The following is a 15416-nucleotide window of genomic DNA, read 5'->3' as shown; positions in this document are numbered from 1 at the left end:
AGGCGGCCATGCCTGCAGCAGGGGCTGGGTCTCCTGGGGGCGGCTGGAAGGGGGACAGTGACAGTCCAGAAAGTGCCACTTCATGTACACATGTATCAGCAGAGCGGCTTCTCTCCCCCACCGGCTGTGTGGACCGAGCTGTGCCCCCTGAGATGTCTCACGGGTGGATGGCACGCTGTGGTCGGCACCGCCAGGGTGGCACGGTGCAGTGGGAACTGGGGCGTCTCCTCCCGTGCCGGTGGGATGTTGCTGGGGCGCGGGGACAAGGGCAGTCTGCTTGGTTGGTTTGGGGTGGGTGGGCTTTCCCCAGGGGAGGGCTCAGGGCACCCGGGATGTAGACGTGGGTCTGCCCTGGTGGCTGGGAGGAGCAGGCCAGCCCTGGCCCCACCAGCACCGCACACAGCCCTTTTGTTTTCCTCCATAGAAAAGCCATTCTTCGTGCTCCTTTCATAAATATGTAATGAGGGAACAGTACGGTCATTGTCCTCTGAGCAGACACTCGTCGTGTTGTTCTGGGGCTGCTGTGCCCGCTGGTGTGGTGGGTTTGGTGGGACTGGGGGAGGACCTCGGTCTCTAGAATGAGGATGGCTTGCTGTGCTCGGTTCTATTTCTGCCTTATTCTCCACCCCTACCCCCCAGCCCCCCAACTTCTCCACTCATGCAGTTAACAGGAGTGCTAAGTGGTAGTCCTGCCTTTCTCATCAGGTCAGCGTGAGAGGTGTTCTCACTTTTGAGGCCAGCAGGATGAATGCAGAAGCCTGGATGTGAAGATCTTGCAACTATGGAAGATCTCAAAGGTGCTTCTCTCTTACTAAGAGTGAAAGAAATGAGAAGGGGTTTGGTCTGTAGCCTGCCTCTGGAACTTCTCTTCTGGGGTGAGATGTGATGGGTAGAGCAGCAGAAATAAGAGCTAGTGATAACTTGGCCTGTAGAGGTTGTACCTGAAAGTGAAACAGCAGATATGGATATTATAAGTGAAAAATAAAGTGGTATTTCCTGGTTGGCATGCTTGAGAGGGGAACCACGCAGCTCTGAGAGCTTGGTGGGAGCTGCTAGGCTGTAGGCAGGTGTCTGTCCCCGTGAGGATTCATCTGTTCTGGCTAGGACAGGATCTTGCTGAACCGTCCTCCCGCAGCTCTGGTGGCTGCAGCAGCTTGTCTCCTGCTCGTCTCCACTTGGGACAGTTGGAAGCTATTGACTAAGATTGTGTGGGCTTTTTCCCTTTTTAAGCTGTTGAATTATTTTTCCCTACAAAGTGAATTTCATTACACAGGGGAAGAGAGGCAGAGATATGGGGAAGGTGGTTGTAGCTCTTCACTATAAGAACTGCCATAGCTTGTCACACGTGGTTTGATAGATTTGTGGGTTGGGGTGGTGGGATATGAGGGTTACCTGCAGCTCCCACACCATCAGCATGCGCTGCTGTGTGTTTGCAGGTCAGACCACGAGGCTGACAGTGCTCTGTGCCATGATGCAGCTGAGCAGCTGGGCATGGCCTGGGGAGCTGATGATGCTTGTCAAGGCTTTGCAGAGATTGCAGCCTTGGACTGCTCCCTCTCTTGTTCCTGGCAGATCTTTCCTGTTTGCTGAGCGGGCGTGAACAGGGGGAGCTTCCTGCTTTTGCTTTCTTGTCACAGGCGTCATGCAGCCAGGTGCTGAAGCATGATCTGGCTTGGGTTCAGCTTTGATGGACTGCAATGAGGATGTGTTGCTCCCTGTCACCCTGGAAAGCTGCAGAGGGGAATGTGGAGCCTGCCAGAGCCTCCCGGACCTCGCTCTGCACATCACGCTGTTCCCAACAGTCTCATTAGTTTTCCACAGGAGCTGAACTTAGTGCTTTTGGTTTTTACTTCCAGCCATCCTGGGTAGTCAGGTGCTGGTTTGTATTAAATACAACCTACACACGTTTTGCGTGAGAATTGCTCCCCCAGGGCTTCTCTAGAGAGAGTGCTTGTTTTCTTCCCAACACCTTGCAATGCCCCGTTTCTTGCTGGCCAGCATTTGGCAGCTGTGCTCCTGTGCCCTTGTGCCAGGGGCCACCACCTCGCATTGCAGGTGGAACGGAGCATTGCTGAAGGGTGTGCTGGCAGGTTAGTCAGACCGTAAAGTTGGTTGATGCAATAGCTCCTATTTCTTGTGGGGTGGTTGCCCAACCACTGTTTGATCCTGCTTGCGGCCCTGTGAGGCTTACGTGGATCGTTGCTCATTCCAAGAGCACCATTAGTGACTTTCTTAGTAGTCCAGTCCATTTGCATCTGATGGAGCAGGCTTGCAGGCATGGTTTGGGTATGTTGCATCACTTACCACAGATCTTAACAGTAAGTTCTCAGGTCCCCTTGCAGGTTGTGTTTTGTGGCTTCATGCCTTAGGGGTTAAATCTGTTTTGCAGGAAGCCACTTCAGTAACTACAGTCAGTGCTTTGTAGCGTAAAGTATTTTACGATGCTTTAAAACAGCTGAACTTTCAAAATAATTTCTGCTTTGAGATAGTGAGCAGCTCTTGGAAGCCTCTGCTTAACACCACTTCAAAGAGGTGATGAAGTTGAGGTCCATCTCCCTGTACCTGGGGTGCACTGGCAAACCGTTTTAGTGTTTGGAGCGATCCCCCTGCTCTCTCCTGGCAGAGCTAGGCACCCCCAGCCTCTGTGCTGGAAGCCAGGAGCGAAGGAAGCCTGAAGCACATCTTGCTCATGTGTTGAGGACTTGTGAGCTTTGCGTTCCCCTGTATTATATCATACTGAATTTGTGAGGTTCAGGGGTGTGGGAGCTGTGTCTGAGCCTGCAGAAGGACTGATTTCTGGAGTCTGACTGTACTGGGTGTACCGTGTTGCTTGGTGAAACACCCTCCTGTGCTTCAGTAACCTGAGAGCAGAGGGCTTCAGGTTCAAGCGCTGGAAAAGGACTTGTTCCAGACAAGATCTGTTGCCTAAAAAGCATGTGAAAATTAACTTTTCCTGCAACTCTTCTCACCCTGTCATTGCAGCAATCTCCACAGAGAAAAAGTCCAGCTCCCACAGTGGCTGGAGAAGCTGCTGCCTGGTTGGGTTCCTTGTGGCCAGACCCCACGGCTTCCCAGGAGCCTGGCCACTGGGACCCAGACCGGGATCACCTGTGCTGGGCAGCTGGGGCTGTGACATCTTTGTGCTGGCTGCTGTGCACCTTGCTGTGAATCAGCACAACCTTGAAGCTTTTTTCCTGCAAGCTGGTAGGCAGTTGCTGGGTGAGTTTTCCAGGGGAGGTGGACACCTCTCTGCAGGGGACTGGAAACACTCTGGAAACAGGGCCCCGTAGCTCAGGAGATGGAGTCCTGGCTTAGTCTTTCTGCACGGTGTTCACAGCCAGTTCCTCTTGTCACATCAGTTAAGAGACACCAGGAGTGAGGGAGGCGATGGGGAGTCCCTCGCTTGGCCACGACCCCACCAGACTGAGAACCGGCCGTTCCCGGAGAGCATCCCTGGCATGCCAGTGCTCACTGCTGCTGGCCTGCCCGAGAGTTAAGGTCATCTGGTTGTGTTGTGTCAGCTGAGTGTTTAACTTTTTGCTTATTTAGAATTTCCTGTATTATGATAACATCTCATAAGCTTCCAAATATAACTTAACGCTAATTTAGACCATAACAGGCTGCCCCAGGAGCAGTGAACAGGTGTCACCTTAAGTTGTGCCAGCCTTTTTGCAGCACAGTGGCAGGAGGAGGCAGGAAGGAAGATGCAAAGTGAAGCAGCTGTGTGAAAGCTGATGTTTGCAGGCACACGTGCTTTCCCAGGCATCTCGGCTAGGGACAGCAGAAGAATCGACGGGGCTGGTTCAGCTCCCGTCTAGAGGAAGGGACACACTGATCGGACAGCCTGATATGGCCAGTGAGCGGCTTGGACACTGCGTGTGTTGAATGATGGGAAGTAGGAAGGCAAGGAGTAATCATAACAGGCTGCCTAAGGAGCTGATGAGGAAAGGTCATAGGAGCAGTCAGCATGGATTCGCCAAGGGGAGGTCATGCCTGGCCAACCTGATAGCTTTCTGTGATGGAATACCTGCCTGGGTAGACAAGTGGAGAGCAGTGGGTGTTTCTGCCTTGACCTCAGCAAGGCTTTTGACACTGTCTCCCACAAGACCCTCGGAGGGGAGCTCAGGCAGTGCGGGTTGGACGAGTGGGCGCTGAGGTGGGTTGAGAACTGGCTGAGCAGCAGAGCTCAGGGGGCTGAGATCAACGCGCAGAGTCTGGCTGCGGGCCTGTAGCTCATGATGTTCCCCGGGGGTCAGTGCTGGGTCCAGTTCTGTTCAACTTGCTCATCAGTGACCTGGATGAAGGGACAGAGGCACCCTCAGCGAGTTTGCTGGTGATACCAAACTGGGAGGAGCGGCTGACGCACCAGAGGCTGCGCTGCCATTCAGCCAGGCCTGGGCAGGCTGGAGAGATGGTGGAGAGGGACCTCATGGAGTTCAGCAAAGGCACGTGTAGGGTCCTGGCCCTGGGCAGGGACAGCCCCGTGCACCAGCACAGGCTGGGGCTGACCTGCTGGGAGGCAGCTCTGCGGAGAAGGGCCTGGGGGGTCTCATGGGCGGCACGTTGCCGCTGGGCCAGCAGTGTGCCCGTGTGGCCCAGAAGGCCCCTGGGACCCTGGGGGGCATCAGGAGGAGCGTGGCCAGCAGGGCAAGGGAGGGGATCTCCCCCTCTGCTCTGCCCTGGTGAGGCCTTGTCTGGAGTGCTGTGTCCAGTGCTGGGCATCCCAGTTCCAGAGAGACAGGGAGCTGCTGGAGAGGGGCCAGCAGCTCTACGGAGGGGATGAGGGGGCCGGAGCATCTTCCTTCTGAGGAAAGCCTGAGGGAGCTGGGCATGTTTCAGTTGGGGAAGACCGAGAGGGGATCTTGTCAATGTCTACAAACATCTTAAGGACAAGTGCCAAGAGGACGGGGCCAGGCTCCTTTCAGGGGTGCCAGCAACACGACAAGGGGCAACAGGCACAAACTGCAGCACAGGGAGCTCCACCTGAATATGAGGGAGAACTTCTTTACTGTGAGGGTGACAGAGCATGGGACCAGGCTGCCCAGCGAGGCTGTGGGGTCTCCTTCTCTGGGGACATTCAAAACCTGCCTGGATGTGACTGTGCAGCCTGCTCTGGGAGAGAGAACCTGCTTTAGCAGGGGCTGGACTAGATGATCTCCAGAGGTCCCTTCCAACCCGAACATCCTGTGATGCTCTGGAGGCACCAGGTGGCTTGGGTGGCCAGAATTTGTAAGTCAGACTGCTTGTTAATGACAGTTGCTAAAATCGGGATGTGCCTAGCTCACATATCGGTAAATAACGTGGCAGCACTTGATTTTGAGAAAACCGAGGAGATCATGTTTCCCCTTGCTCTAAACAACTTCTGGAGTAATTTCTACGTTTGCATTGAGGATGATCTCTATCTGTTTCCCTTGGAACCAGGAGAGTGAGAGTGAAGACACGTGCACTTGTAGCAAGGCTGCTGGAGCAAGCTGTTGCAGAGGGCACAGGTCTGGGGGGTGCTCGCCAGGGGCAGACTCTTGCAAAGCTGTAATTCTGACGTGTGCGTCTAAAAGGATTTTTCCTGTCTGTGAAGCTTGAGCCAGGTCATTTGCACTTGGAGGAGGCAGGTCTTACTCAATGCTTTTGGCTGTGAGCACCTTGCAGCGATTGATGCTGTCAGTGGCCCTGGGACCTGGCCAGGGGGGAGACTTGGTTAACCTGATGCTTGATGCTATTTTCTTCACAGCTTGGCACTGACCTTTCCATTTTGGTCATCAGACTATAAGTGGTAACTTTTCTGATGCCTTGTTCTGCTAAATTCAGCTGTGGCTGGCTGGTGGTAAGTGGAGTGGTAGAAACAGGTCTCAGTGCCAGAAATAGTCCATCGGTGGTGCACGTCTTCTGGTGAAGCTTCTCCTGTTACCTGGACCCATCAGCAGTCCCAAGGCCAAAATCCAACTGTGCCAGAGGGAGGCTGGTGTTGCTTGTCTTCACAAAGACAGCAGGCCTTGCTGTAAGGGACAGGAGAGGTGGTGGTCCCCCGGGACAATGCAGTGGATGCAGAAGTCCCTCAGCAGCTTTGCAAGGGACTGAAACAGCCCCCCTTTCCAGGTGCTGCCTGCCTCCCTGGCTGTGCCTAGCCTGTGGTAGGAGCAAGATCCTCCTCAGGATTTCCAGCTTGATCCACTGGAGGATTTTACCATGAGCAGCTTCATTGCTGAAAGGACACGGCCAGCATAGAAGTGCTTCCCCAGCCTTGCAGGCTCTGTGAACGCAGCGGGAATTTCAGCAGTGGTTTAGCCATTGCTTCAGGCTGTCCCAAGAGCTGACTGCTACCAGAAGGGCTGGCCCACTCCCCAGGGTGCTGTTCCCTGTGCTTGCCTGCCCAGCTAGATAAGGGCATGATCTGGGAGAACAGCAGGTTTCTTTATTTGGGTTACGTGGGGTGGTGGACAGGTGTGGGTGGGAGCGCTCCCCCCAGCAGTGGGGCAGGCTTCAGGTGCCAGAAAGCCACAGGGAAATGGCAGCTCTGGGGGAACCTGAAAGTAAAACCGAGCAGCGTCATGCCATTGTTCGGGGAAAATGTCAAGTGCCGGATTGTAGATAACGAGCAATGAATTACAGTTCAAAATCTGTATGTATGATCTTGTGTTAGCGACACAAGGAAGGAAACTTGAACGTGACCAGAGATCTGCTGCACTTCTGCTTTGCCTCTTACACACTTTCAGATAACAAGTTTGTGAGCTGTTTGCTCTCGACTCTATTAAAACCAGCGCTTTTCGCTGCAGCAGGGGCAGTGCTGCCATACAGCTGTGTTTGTGGAAGGGGCCAGGGTCTCTTCTGTGCTGCCTGTGTTGGGCTGACACAGTGCCAGAGCATCCTGGTGTTGCTTCCAGCCTGGCATTACTGGAAGCTGAAATTGCCAGCTGGGTACTTGCTGCCTGCCTTCTAATCCCCCTCTTGTCTCTGCAGGGAGTGGGGATGGACAGGGACAGATACTCCAGCGTTTCCCGGAGAAGGACTGGGAGGACAACCCCTTTCCCCAAGGCATCGAGCTGGTGAGTGTGCTGTCCCTCGGGACTGGGACCCTGGGGAAGCGTGACCAGCATGTGGGGCAGGTGATGTCATGGCACTATGTGCATGCATATCACTGGGCACTGCTGGGTCTGACTGGGGGAGCCCATGAGAGAGGGGTTCCCACCTGCCCTCCAACACAGCTCCAGCTCTGGAAAACTGTGGGATCCAGCATGCCACCTCCCAGCCATGCTGCGGCAGAGCTATCCAGAGTCGCTGCTGTGCACCCCGCCTGGGGCTGGCTCCGCTCCCAGCCACTTTGCTCCCCCTCCTCCTCTGGGATCAGCTGCTGGGGACGCTGGAATGCTTCCTAGAGGAGCTGCACAGATGCAGTGTCAGTACAAATAGCCCCGTCACAAACAGCAGGACTCTGCCGTTGTCAGGCCTCTTCCAAGTGCTTTGCCGAGCAAACCGCCTTCCTCCTTGGGCTGGCAGCATGGGCTCACCCTCCGGCAGGCCCGGGTGTGCTCTGTTTGCATCCGCCCGGTGAGGAGGGTGCCTGGGCCCTAGATCCCTTCCACAGCCGTCCGGACACATTCGCCTGCTGTTGTGAGTCCTTTGAGGTTGCAATCATTGCTGGGTCGTACCCATAAAGTGACACACCCAGTCTAATTTGGCACTGCGTGGGTTCTTTGCAAACCAGCTTTTAACTAACAAGGATAATAGGATTGTTCTCCTCAGCTGCTAAATTTGAGTGGACGTTCTTCTCAAACCCTTCCCTGCTGCATTGGTGCTGCTATTGAGGAGCTCTGAAGGAGATGAGCTGGTGTCGCACTGCCAGCAAAAGTGAGTGGGCTGGGCTGCCCATTGTCCAGACCCCTTTTCACCCCTGAACTGAGTCCCCTTCTAAACTGCTCTCCTCCTCCTTGCTGCTCTCTCTGTCCCTGCTTCCTTGTTTCCAGCTGAGGTACAAAACCCAGACACAGACAAGGCTTTAGAGCTTCCTTCACTGCCTTACGAGCCCCACGGTGCTGGGATTATCCTCGCCCCAAGGCTCCTCGAGGCCTTGCAAGTACCTTTTCCATGCTGGGAAGTGTGGGCGCCTGCAAGGCCGGCATGTGATGGTCAGTGCGGGGACACTGGCCAGCTGAGAGCCCCTGTCCTCCCCTGGAGCAGGCAGCCAGGAGCAGCCAGCCCTTTCTGCCTCCGTTGGTGTGCGCAGAGGGTTTGCACCTGCCTGCTTGAGCAGGAATTGCTGAAGGGCATGCTTGCAGCCCTGACCAGAGCGCTTCTTTTGGCCAGGAGACCTGGGTACCCACTATAGTGAAGAGCAACCTGCCCTGTTTCTGCTCCAGGTGCCTGTGCTTCCCCGGGGCTTTGCTGAGGGAATGGCCTTGGCCTTGGGAGCTCATTTCCTCAGAGCAGAAGTGTCACGGGCACTTGAGGACTGTGAGTTGGAATCTCTGAACGTGCACTGTCCATGTGAGGGCTGCCTTGGTGGCCCAGCCAGTGTCTCGTTTCATGGCCTTGGGCAAGTTCCCTGTGCTGTTTTAATGCTCGTTTTTTGAGTGGTACACCTGTGGCCACCCCTGCTTGCCCATCTGGACTCATCCTGCTCTTGGCTGCCCACCATGTTTCATGGCCTTATCCAGAGCTGGTGGTCATCTCCATCTTTGTGTGCAACCAGCTTGTGGAGCGGAGTGGGACACATCTCTGATCCTTGTCCTCATTCCTCTGCCCTGTCCTGGGCACTTGGCTTCAGCAGTTACCACTGCAGCCACCACATGCCATGTGCCCACCAGCAAGTATGGCAAGTCACTGGGATCAGCGGTGGTGGCCAGCTCATCTTCCTATTGCGTGCTCACTGTAACTCCAGCACAATTTTGGACTTCTATGTGCTGTTTTGTCTGAGGCAAAAATATATATTATTTTTCTGGTTAGTGTTTCCTGGTTGTCCGTAGGGGACTTGGGAACTGTCCCAAGAAAGAGGAAAGCTGCTTTTTTTCCCAAGGGTCAAACTGTCCAGCCAAAAAATCCCTGGAATTTAAACAATTGGAGCCCCGTCCTGTTGGGAGCCAGGGGTGGCTCTGAGGCTTCCCACAAGCTGTCAGGAGGCATCCTGGGTGAACAGCACGTACGGCTGAAAGTAAGGCAGCTTCCAAAAATTTGACTGAGCCCACTCTGGGGGGGTTTTGCATGGTACGTTACATTGCAGTCACTGCTATGTTTCTTTTTAACAGCTTTTTGGGGGAGAAGGTTTTCTGGAGTGTGTAGGGAGCTTGGATTTGTAGCTTCTGCCCTTGCGCGCCATCTGACAGCATTTCCAGACAAAAATATCTCATTTTAATGGGTGGAAGTTCCTCTGAAGAGAGACACAGGATGTGAACGTGTCTCCTCTGTGGCAGCATCCTTCCCTCCCAGGCCAGAACTCTCTCCCGGCAGCCCTCGAGTCCGCGGTGGGTTGTGCTAGCTGCCCTCGCCAGCCTGGTGCGGGCAGCCTGGGGGAGCAGGATCCCAGGCCCTGGGGCATCTGGGAGAACTGGGCTGTTACTGCCGGTGGAACTGCAGTATACCAGCCACAGTAACCAGGGTTACTGGTTGCAGTGCCTGCGGCGGTACCGAGCGAGGTGTGTGTTACAGGGGTGGTGATCCCTGCTAGGACCAGTGGCTGTCAGTGTGTGCTGCAGTGCACTGTGCCCACTGGTTCCTTCTGCTCTGGCCACAGTTAGTGCAGTTCCTCCTCTCCCTTTCACATCCCACCTGCAGCACTGGTCCTTACATCCTTCTGTACCACAGCCCCACAGGTCTGATTAACACAGTGTGCTATTTATATTTATATGAGGAGAAGTTCTTTACTGTGGGGGTGACAGAGCACAGGAAGAGGCTGCCCAGAGAGGCTGAGTCGTCTTCTCTGGGGACATTCAAAGCTCACCTGGACGTGACTGTGCAGCCTGCTCTGGGAGAGAGAACCTGCTTTAGCAGGGGCTGGACTAGGTGATCTCCAGAGGCCCCTTCCAACCTCAACCATTCCGTGACTCTGGGACTTCCCATGTCTTAAGGCTGCTTGTGGATGGTTGTTGCGTAGTGCAGACTGTGTCATCACACCTACTGGGTCCATCCAAGCCTCCAGACATGCTTTGCCTCTGCCAGCATGCACTGGCACCCGAGCCAGCATACTGGAGACTGGAACTAGATGATTTTTAAGGTTCCTTCTAACCCCGATCATTTTATGATTCTATATGCCAGTGTTCCCTCTTGGCACCTGCGTACTGGAGAGTGTTGGGGTTTCTGCTTCTCTCTGAGGTTAAACAGTGAGAGCCTTTTGTTTTCCAACCAGCAGGTAATTGCCTGCGTGTTTGCAGCTTCAGTCTCCTTGTTTGGTGACGGTGAGCATAGGTTTGTACCGGGTTTGCTGCCTGGCTGTCGGGAGCACTTGGGCAGAGGCATCTGTAGGAGAACGCTGCATCCTTGCCCTGGCCCCCCGTGGGGGTCTTGGTGGGGCAGGGTCTGCAGGCCTGGGCCAGGGTCTGTAATTCCAGGGGGTGGTAATGTACTTGGCTGCTCGCAGAAAAGCTTCTTTTCTTGCTTTGTGTTTGTAAGATGGTGGTGGCTGAGTGGAGCCTCATCTGGTGCATCCATCTCAACCAACAGATCTTTTCTTTGCCTCTGGCATGGGAGGGACCTGAGGTGGGCAGCCAGCAGCTGAGCCCGTGCAGCCAGCGGCTGTTTTGGCTGCTCTCAGGAGAGAGGAGAGGCGTCCCCACGCTTCGCCGTGGGTTTGATCAGGAGTGGAGTGGGCAGCTCCTTGTCCAGTGGGATGGTGGTGACTGGTGGCTCCTCGTGTCATCCCTCCTGCCTGGCAGCCAGCTCTGCTGCAGTGTTGTGTTGCCTTCCCTTAGCTTTCCAGGGTGGAAATAAATGATTAGGAGGATGTCTTGGGACATGGTAGGCTAGATCCTTGCCAAATGGATCCTTGCAAACTTGGGAAAGACCAAGTTTGTGATGTAACTGGTGGAAGAAGAAAAGGTGGTAAAGCAGCGCTGATCCGTGCAATGCTGTGGAAAACAAGGCTTGCCAGACAGACACAAACATGTTGTCATGAGAGGTTGGTTTTGTTGCTAAAACTGCTCTAGGCAGTGTCTGCAGAGCCCGGCACGCAGCTCTGCCTTCCTGTGGGTTTTTTCCAAATAAACGGAGGGCTGTTGCTCTGGAGAGGCTTTGGTGCATCCCAGCTGGGGCATCCAGCAGCACTGGTCTGTAGGGGAGCTGCAGCCCATCCTCTGGGTCTGTCACTTCCATCAACACCTCACTCATCCAAGATTTGAGACTTTCTTCTCTTCTACAGCTCGCTCTTGTTCTCCACGGGCACCCAGCAGCACCGAGATGTGCTGTAAGAGGAGAGCATGGCTGCTGCAGTGCTCGCTGTGCGGAGCAGGTCCTGCACGCCCCGGCGGCAGCATGGAGCCCTGGCAGCATGTGCCATGTTACTGCACCACGCCGCTGTGTCGGCAGGCGTGGGCTGTGTGGGCAGCGGGTCATACCGCCTGGGGCAGACCACTGGGAGTGCTGGGTCTGCCCAAGTGGTGGGGGGAATGGGTATGGGGTGAGCACCCACGGAGATCTTTAGTTCAGTGTGGGGGGGCATAGTTTTGTCTTCCTTTAACTATGGCACTTTCCGCGTCGCAGAGTGACGCATGCCACCGCTGGTCACAGTCAGGCTGCTTCTGAGGGTCACTTGTTCTAATCACCAGCCAACTTGTGCCTGTCTTTCATGGAGAATGTTTGTCCTTTCTAGAGAATCTAGCTCGAAATGAGGCAGTGGTTGTGGAGGTCAGATGTCTGTGTGCCTGGTGCTTTACAAACATGTGGCTGCTTTATGTTGACTTAGCATCACAGAATGGTTTGGGTTGGAAGGGACCTTAAAGACCATCTAGTTCCAACCCCCCTGCCATGGGCAGGGATAGGGACTTCTGCAGGATAAATCGGCCGAGGAGCATTGAGTGCAATCAAATGGGGCTGCGAGTGACTCCAGGCCATAGCCTGGGCCTATACCCCAGCAGCATGACCTGATCCGGGGTGTCACCTGCTGTGGTTTGAAGTGACCCGTGCTCTCAGCAGGTGGTATTTTTAGGAAGCTGACTTCTTATCCTGTGGCTTGGGAAGAGTCCCAGAGCGGCTTGGAGCCCAGGTGGGTGTCAGGAGCCTCCTGCTTCTCTCATGGTGGGACCCAGGACTCTGGGGGCCCTTGCTGAGCTCACACGTCAGGGACAGGAGGTGGTGGAGCTATGCCTTGGCCTGAGCAGGTGTAACCTTGAGTGAAGAGGTTGAAGTGTATTCACGTTTGTGTCATGCCATCATTTCCCTGCACCTATTTAGCGGTGGTGTAGTTGCCTCTGGAATGGGCTGAGACTCCTTGGCACAGAAGGCAAGTGGAGCTGAGCCTGTGCCTGCTGGTTATGGTGAAGTTGATGTCATCCTGGGTAGAGGAGCACTCCAGGGAATATGGACTTCCGTTTCTCAGGCCTCAGGATGAGCACACTTGGCCCCCGAGATGTGGCTTGCACATACCTGTCTCCACAGGATGCACTTCATGACACCACGGTCATGAAGTGCATCCCTCTGCACCAGGATGCAGCAGTCGGGAGGTGCTGGGTGGGACCCAGCAGCAAACTCCTCGAGGGCAGAAGCTTTGTGTGCTTTGGTCTTATCCTTTCTGTGATGTCTCGGAAATGTTTGTGCAGAGCAGTGAGCTATGGGTTCATTGCAGAGCCCAGAGAAGGGAGGAACCCCCTTGTTGGGAGAGTGACGCTGTGTGCTTGCCCTGATAGCTGCTGAGCCATACCCCTTGGGCGCGCCGACAAGGGGAACTGGGCAGGAGGCAGGCTGGTTTGAAAATGGCACCAGGAAGAAGAGGCCGTGGGACTCATGTTTACAGGGACATCTGTGGCAGATTCTGGGAAGCAGCTGCACGAATGCTTTTGCCTCACCTTCCCGCTGCCGTACCTCTGGGCAGCTGAAGAAAGCCGAGCTTGTGCAGTGTGGTGGGTGTCCGGCTCCTACGGCTGTGGCTGCACCAGGCTGCCCGGGGGAGCAGAGGGGGGTCCGTGCGGCAGTGTGTGCCTGCACGTGGAGGGGTGAACAGTCGGAAAACTTCAACAGGTTGAAACCAGCTTTGATTTCGCAAGGGTATGGGCTGGAGCAGTGATTTCTGCAGCTTTGTGGCATCCTTTCTGCCTCTCTGGCCTCATTGCTACCTTATTCTCATCCTCGGTTTTGCTCAAATTGCCTTGTCCTCACAGTGCATCGGACTGCAGCCTCAGAAGGAGCTGAGCTGTCCCGCTCACGGTGAGGTCCCAAAAGTGTCAGGAATTTTCCACCGCTCCTCACCAGCCGAACGTAGAATGCTGAGGAAATAAAGAAAAATCCCTTGAGACTTCAAAACCCAGGGGCAGTCCTGGGGCCACTGGCTGGAATTACCCACCAGCCCTGGGAGGGTGTTTGGAAAGTCCCCAGAAACCGGTAAAATGTGTTCGGAGCTGCTTGAAGCTCGGTGTGGGTGCAGCCTGGGCTGGGTGTTTTCCAGCTGCTGGCCCCGAGGGAGGAGTGCCATCTCCCGGAGCAGATGCCGGTGCCTGGAGGCAGCCCTGTCCAGTGGGGAGCTCAGCCCAGCCCTGGCAGCGTGTCGGTCACCTTTCCTTCCCTTCCTAGAGTTTGTGCAGTGTCCGTGTGCGGCTGCCTGGCACTGTGGTGGGCTGCGGGGGCTTTGCAGAGCCCAGCGAGCCTCGCAGGCTTGATGCCGGCTGCAGGTGGCTGCCTTGCACAGCGCAGCCCAGCTCCTCGCGGCCCCTGTGCTGGGGCAGCTCCTGCGGCTCTAAGATGGGTGTAAGGTGGTGGAGAGTGCCCAGCTTGGCCAGGGTGTCCCATCACTCTTCCTCCCAGCTTAGGTTTCTCCAAGCAGCTCTTGTTGTCCCTGTGGAGAGGAGGGGAAGGCGCCTGCCCGGCTGTCCCCTGCCGAGGGGACGGGATGCTCTGGCCAGTGCTCTCCCTGCTCCCAGACTGTGGCGGCTGTGGGTGCCGCAGCCTTTGCTGGGAAAGTCGGCACAGCCATTTTCTTATATACCGTATAGGTGATGTGGTGCCACACCAAGCTCCCTGTCCCCAGGAGTTGCTACCCGGTGGTGTTGGCACCTGGTGGTTTGCTTTCACGTTGTCCAGCCCACCAAAGCTCCAGGCTCCCGCTGCTGAAGTGATGCGGGGGAGCGAGGGGCAGCGGTGCGGGCAGGGCAGCCCCTCTGACTGCCCTTCCCTGCCCTCTCTTGCAGTTCTGCCAGCCCAGCGGCTGGCAGCTCTTCACGGAGAGGAACCCCCCCACCTTCTTTGTGGCTGTGCTGACCGACATCAACTCAGAGCGGCATTACTGTGCCTGCTTCACCTTCTGGGAGGCTGTTGAAAGTGCACAGGTACTGTGGGCTGCCGGGGTCAGATTGGGAAGGGTGGTTAACAGCATCTGGCTGCCTTTGGATTTGGCCAGTGGTTCCTGCTTTCCCTGTGTTGGAGGAATCTGGGCATTGTTGTCAGAAGCTTGGGAGAGGGAAGAGCATCCTTTTCCTAACCCTGGGACTTGGCTGATGTGTGTCTCTCTAGCCTCAGAGCCACCCCAGGAATGGTGAGGGGGAGGAGGAGGAAGAGGAGCCATCATCTCCCGTTCAACCTGCGCAGCTCTTTGCTCCCAAAAGCTTGGTGCTGGTGTCGCGGCTGGACCATGCAGAGGTGTTCAGGGTAAGTCCGAAATGCACTGCGGCTGGGGCAGGGGGGAGCAGGGCCCTTGCTTGGGCGGGAGAGGAGAGCAACGTTAGTGAAGACTTCCTGGCTCTGGGAGCAGCCAGGAGCCAGGTAGTCGCTGCCAGGAGCAGGAACTGTAGGAGCACCCTGGCACAGCACCCCGTGGGAGAGCAGCCTGTCCCCAGCCTGCTCTCTGCATCCCGGTCCGGCTCCACAAGGCGGGTCAGCAGCTGAACCTGAACGGCTGACTGCAGAACAGCAAGCCAGGGACTCGGCCACGCCAAGCAGCTGGTGGCCCTGACCCAGTTTTTTTAATAGAGAAACTGTGACAAACAGCCCATTCCTGTGGGAGCGTTTATCTTTGCCATCTTTATTTTCTTTAAACCTGCTGCATTATGTGGCTGTAAAAGGTTCGGTAGGGCACAGGCTGCAAGCTGGCGTGTTTACAAACTGCCTCCATGCATATTGTGCCCGCAGCTCTGGGGCAGGTGGGGTGTGAGCAGCCTCTGGACCCAGCAGCCTGCCTGCCTTGCTGCTCCCTTGGTTCGAAGGGAGAATCCCCCCAGCATTTATTGTGGGCTCTCTGCTGGGTTGTCCAGGTGCTGGGCTTGTAGGAGGGCAGTGTTCTCCATCAGGCC

The 15416-nt window shown here is 55.7% G+C and overlaps 1 protein-coding gene across 11 annotated transcripts in view; it reads left to right on the top strand.

Moving 5' to 3' along the window:
* SBF1 (SET binding factor 1) overlaps positions 1-15416 on the top strand; it is an 87536-nt gene that overhangs the window by 39846 nt on the left and 32274 nt on the right. For 10 of the 11 annotated variants that reach the window (XM_040595176.1, XM_040595177.1, XM_040595173.1 and 7 more), the window contains exons 2-4: positions 6955-7040; positions 14319-14456; positions 14641-14775. In XM_040595176.1, the coding sequence (XP_040451110.1) occupies positions 6955-7040; positions 14319-14456; positions 14641-14775 (359 nt within the window). Of the gene's footprint in view, positions 1-730; positions 798-6954; positions 7041-14318; positions 14457-14640; positions 14776-15416 lie in introns of those variants that run through there. The other variant, XM_040595168.1, reaches the window with a different exon arrangement.

The sequence above is a fragment of the Falco naumanni genome, chromosome 5 (genome assembly GCF_017639655.2).
Source record: "Falco naumanni isolate bFalNau1 chromosome 5, bFalNau1.pat, whole genome shotgun sequence".
NCBI lineage: Eukaryota > Metazoa > Chordata > Aves > Falconiformes > Falconidae > Falco > Falco naumanni.
The sequence above is the reverse complement of the archived record's forward strand: the minus strand, read 5'-3'. Positions and strand labels throughout refer to the sequence as shown.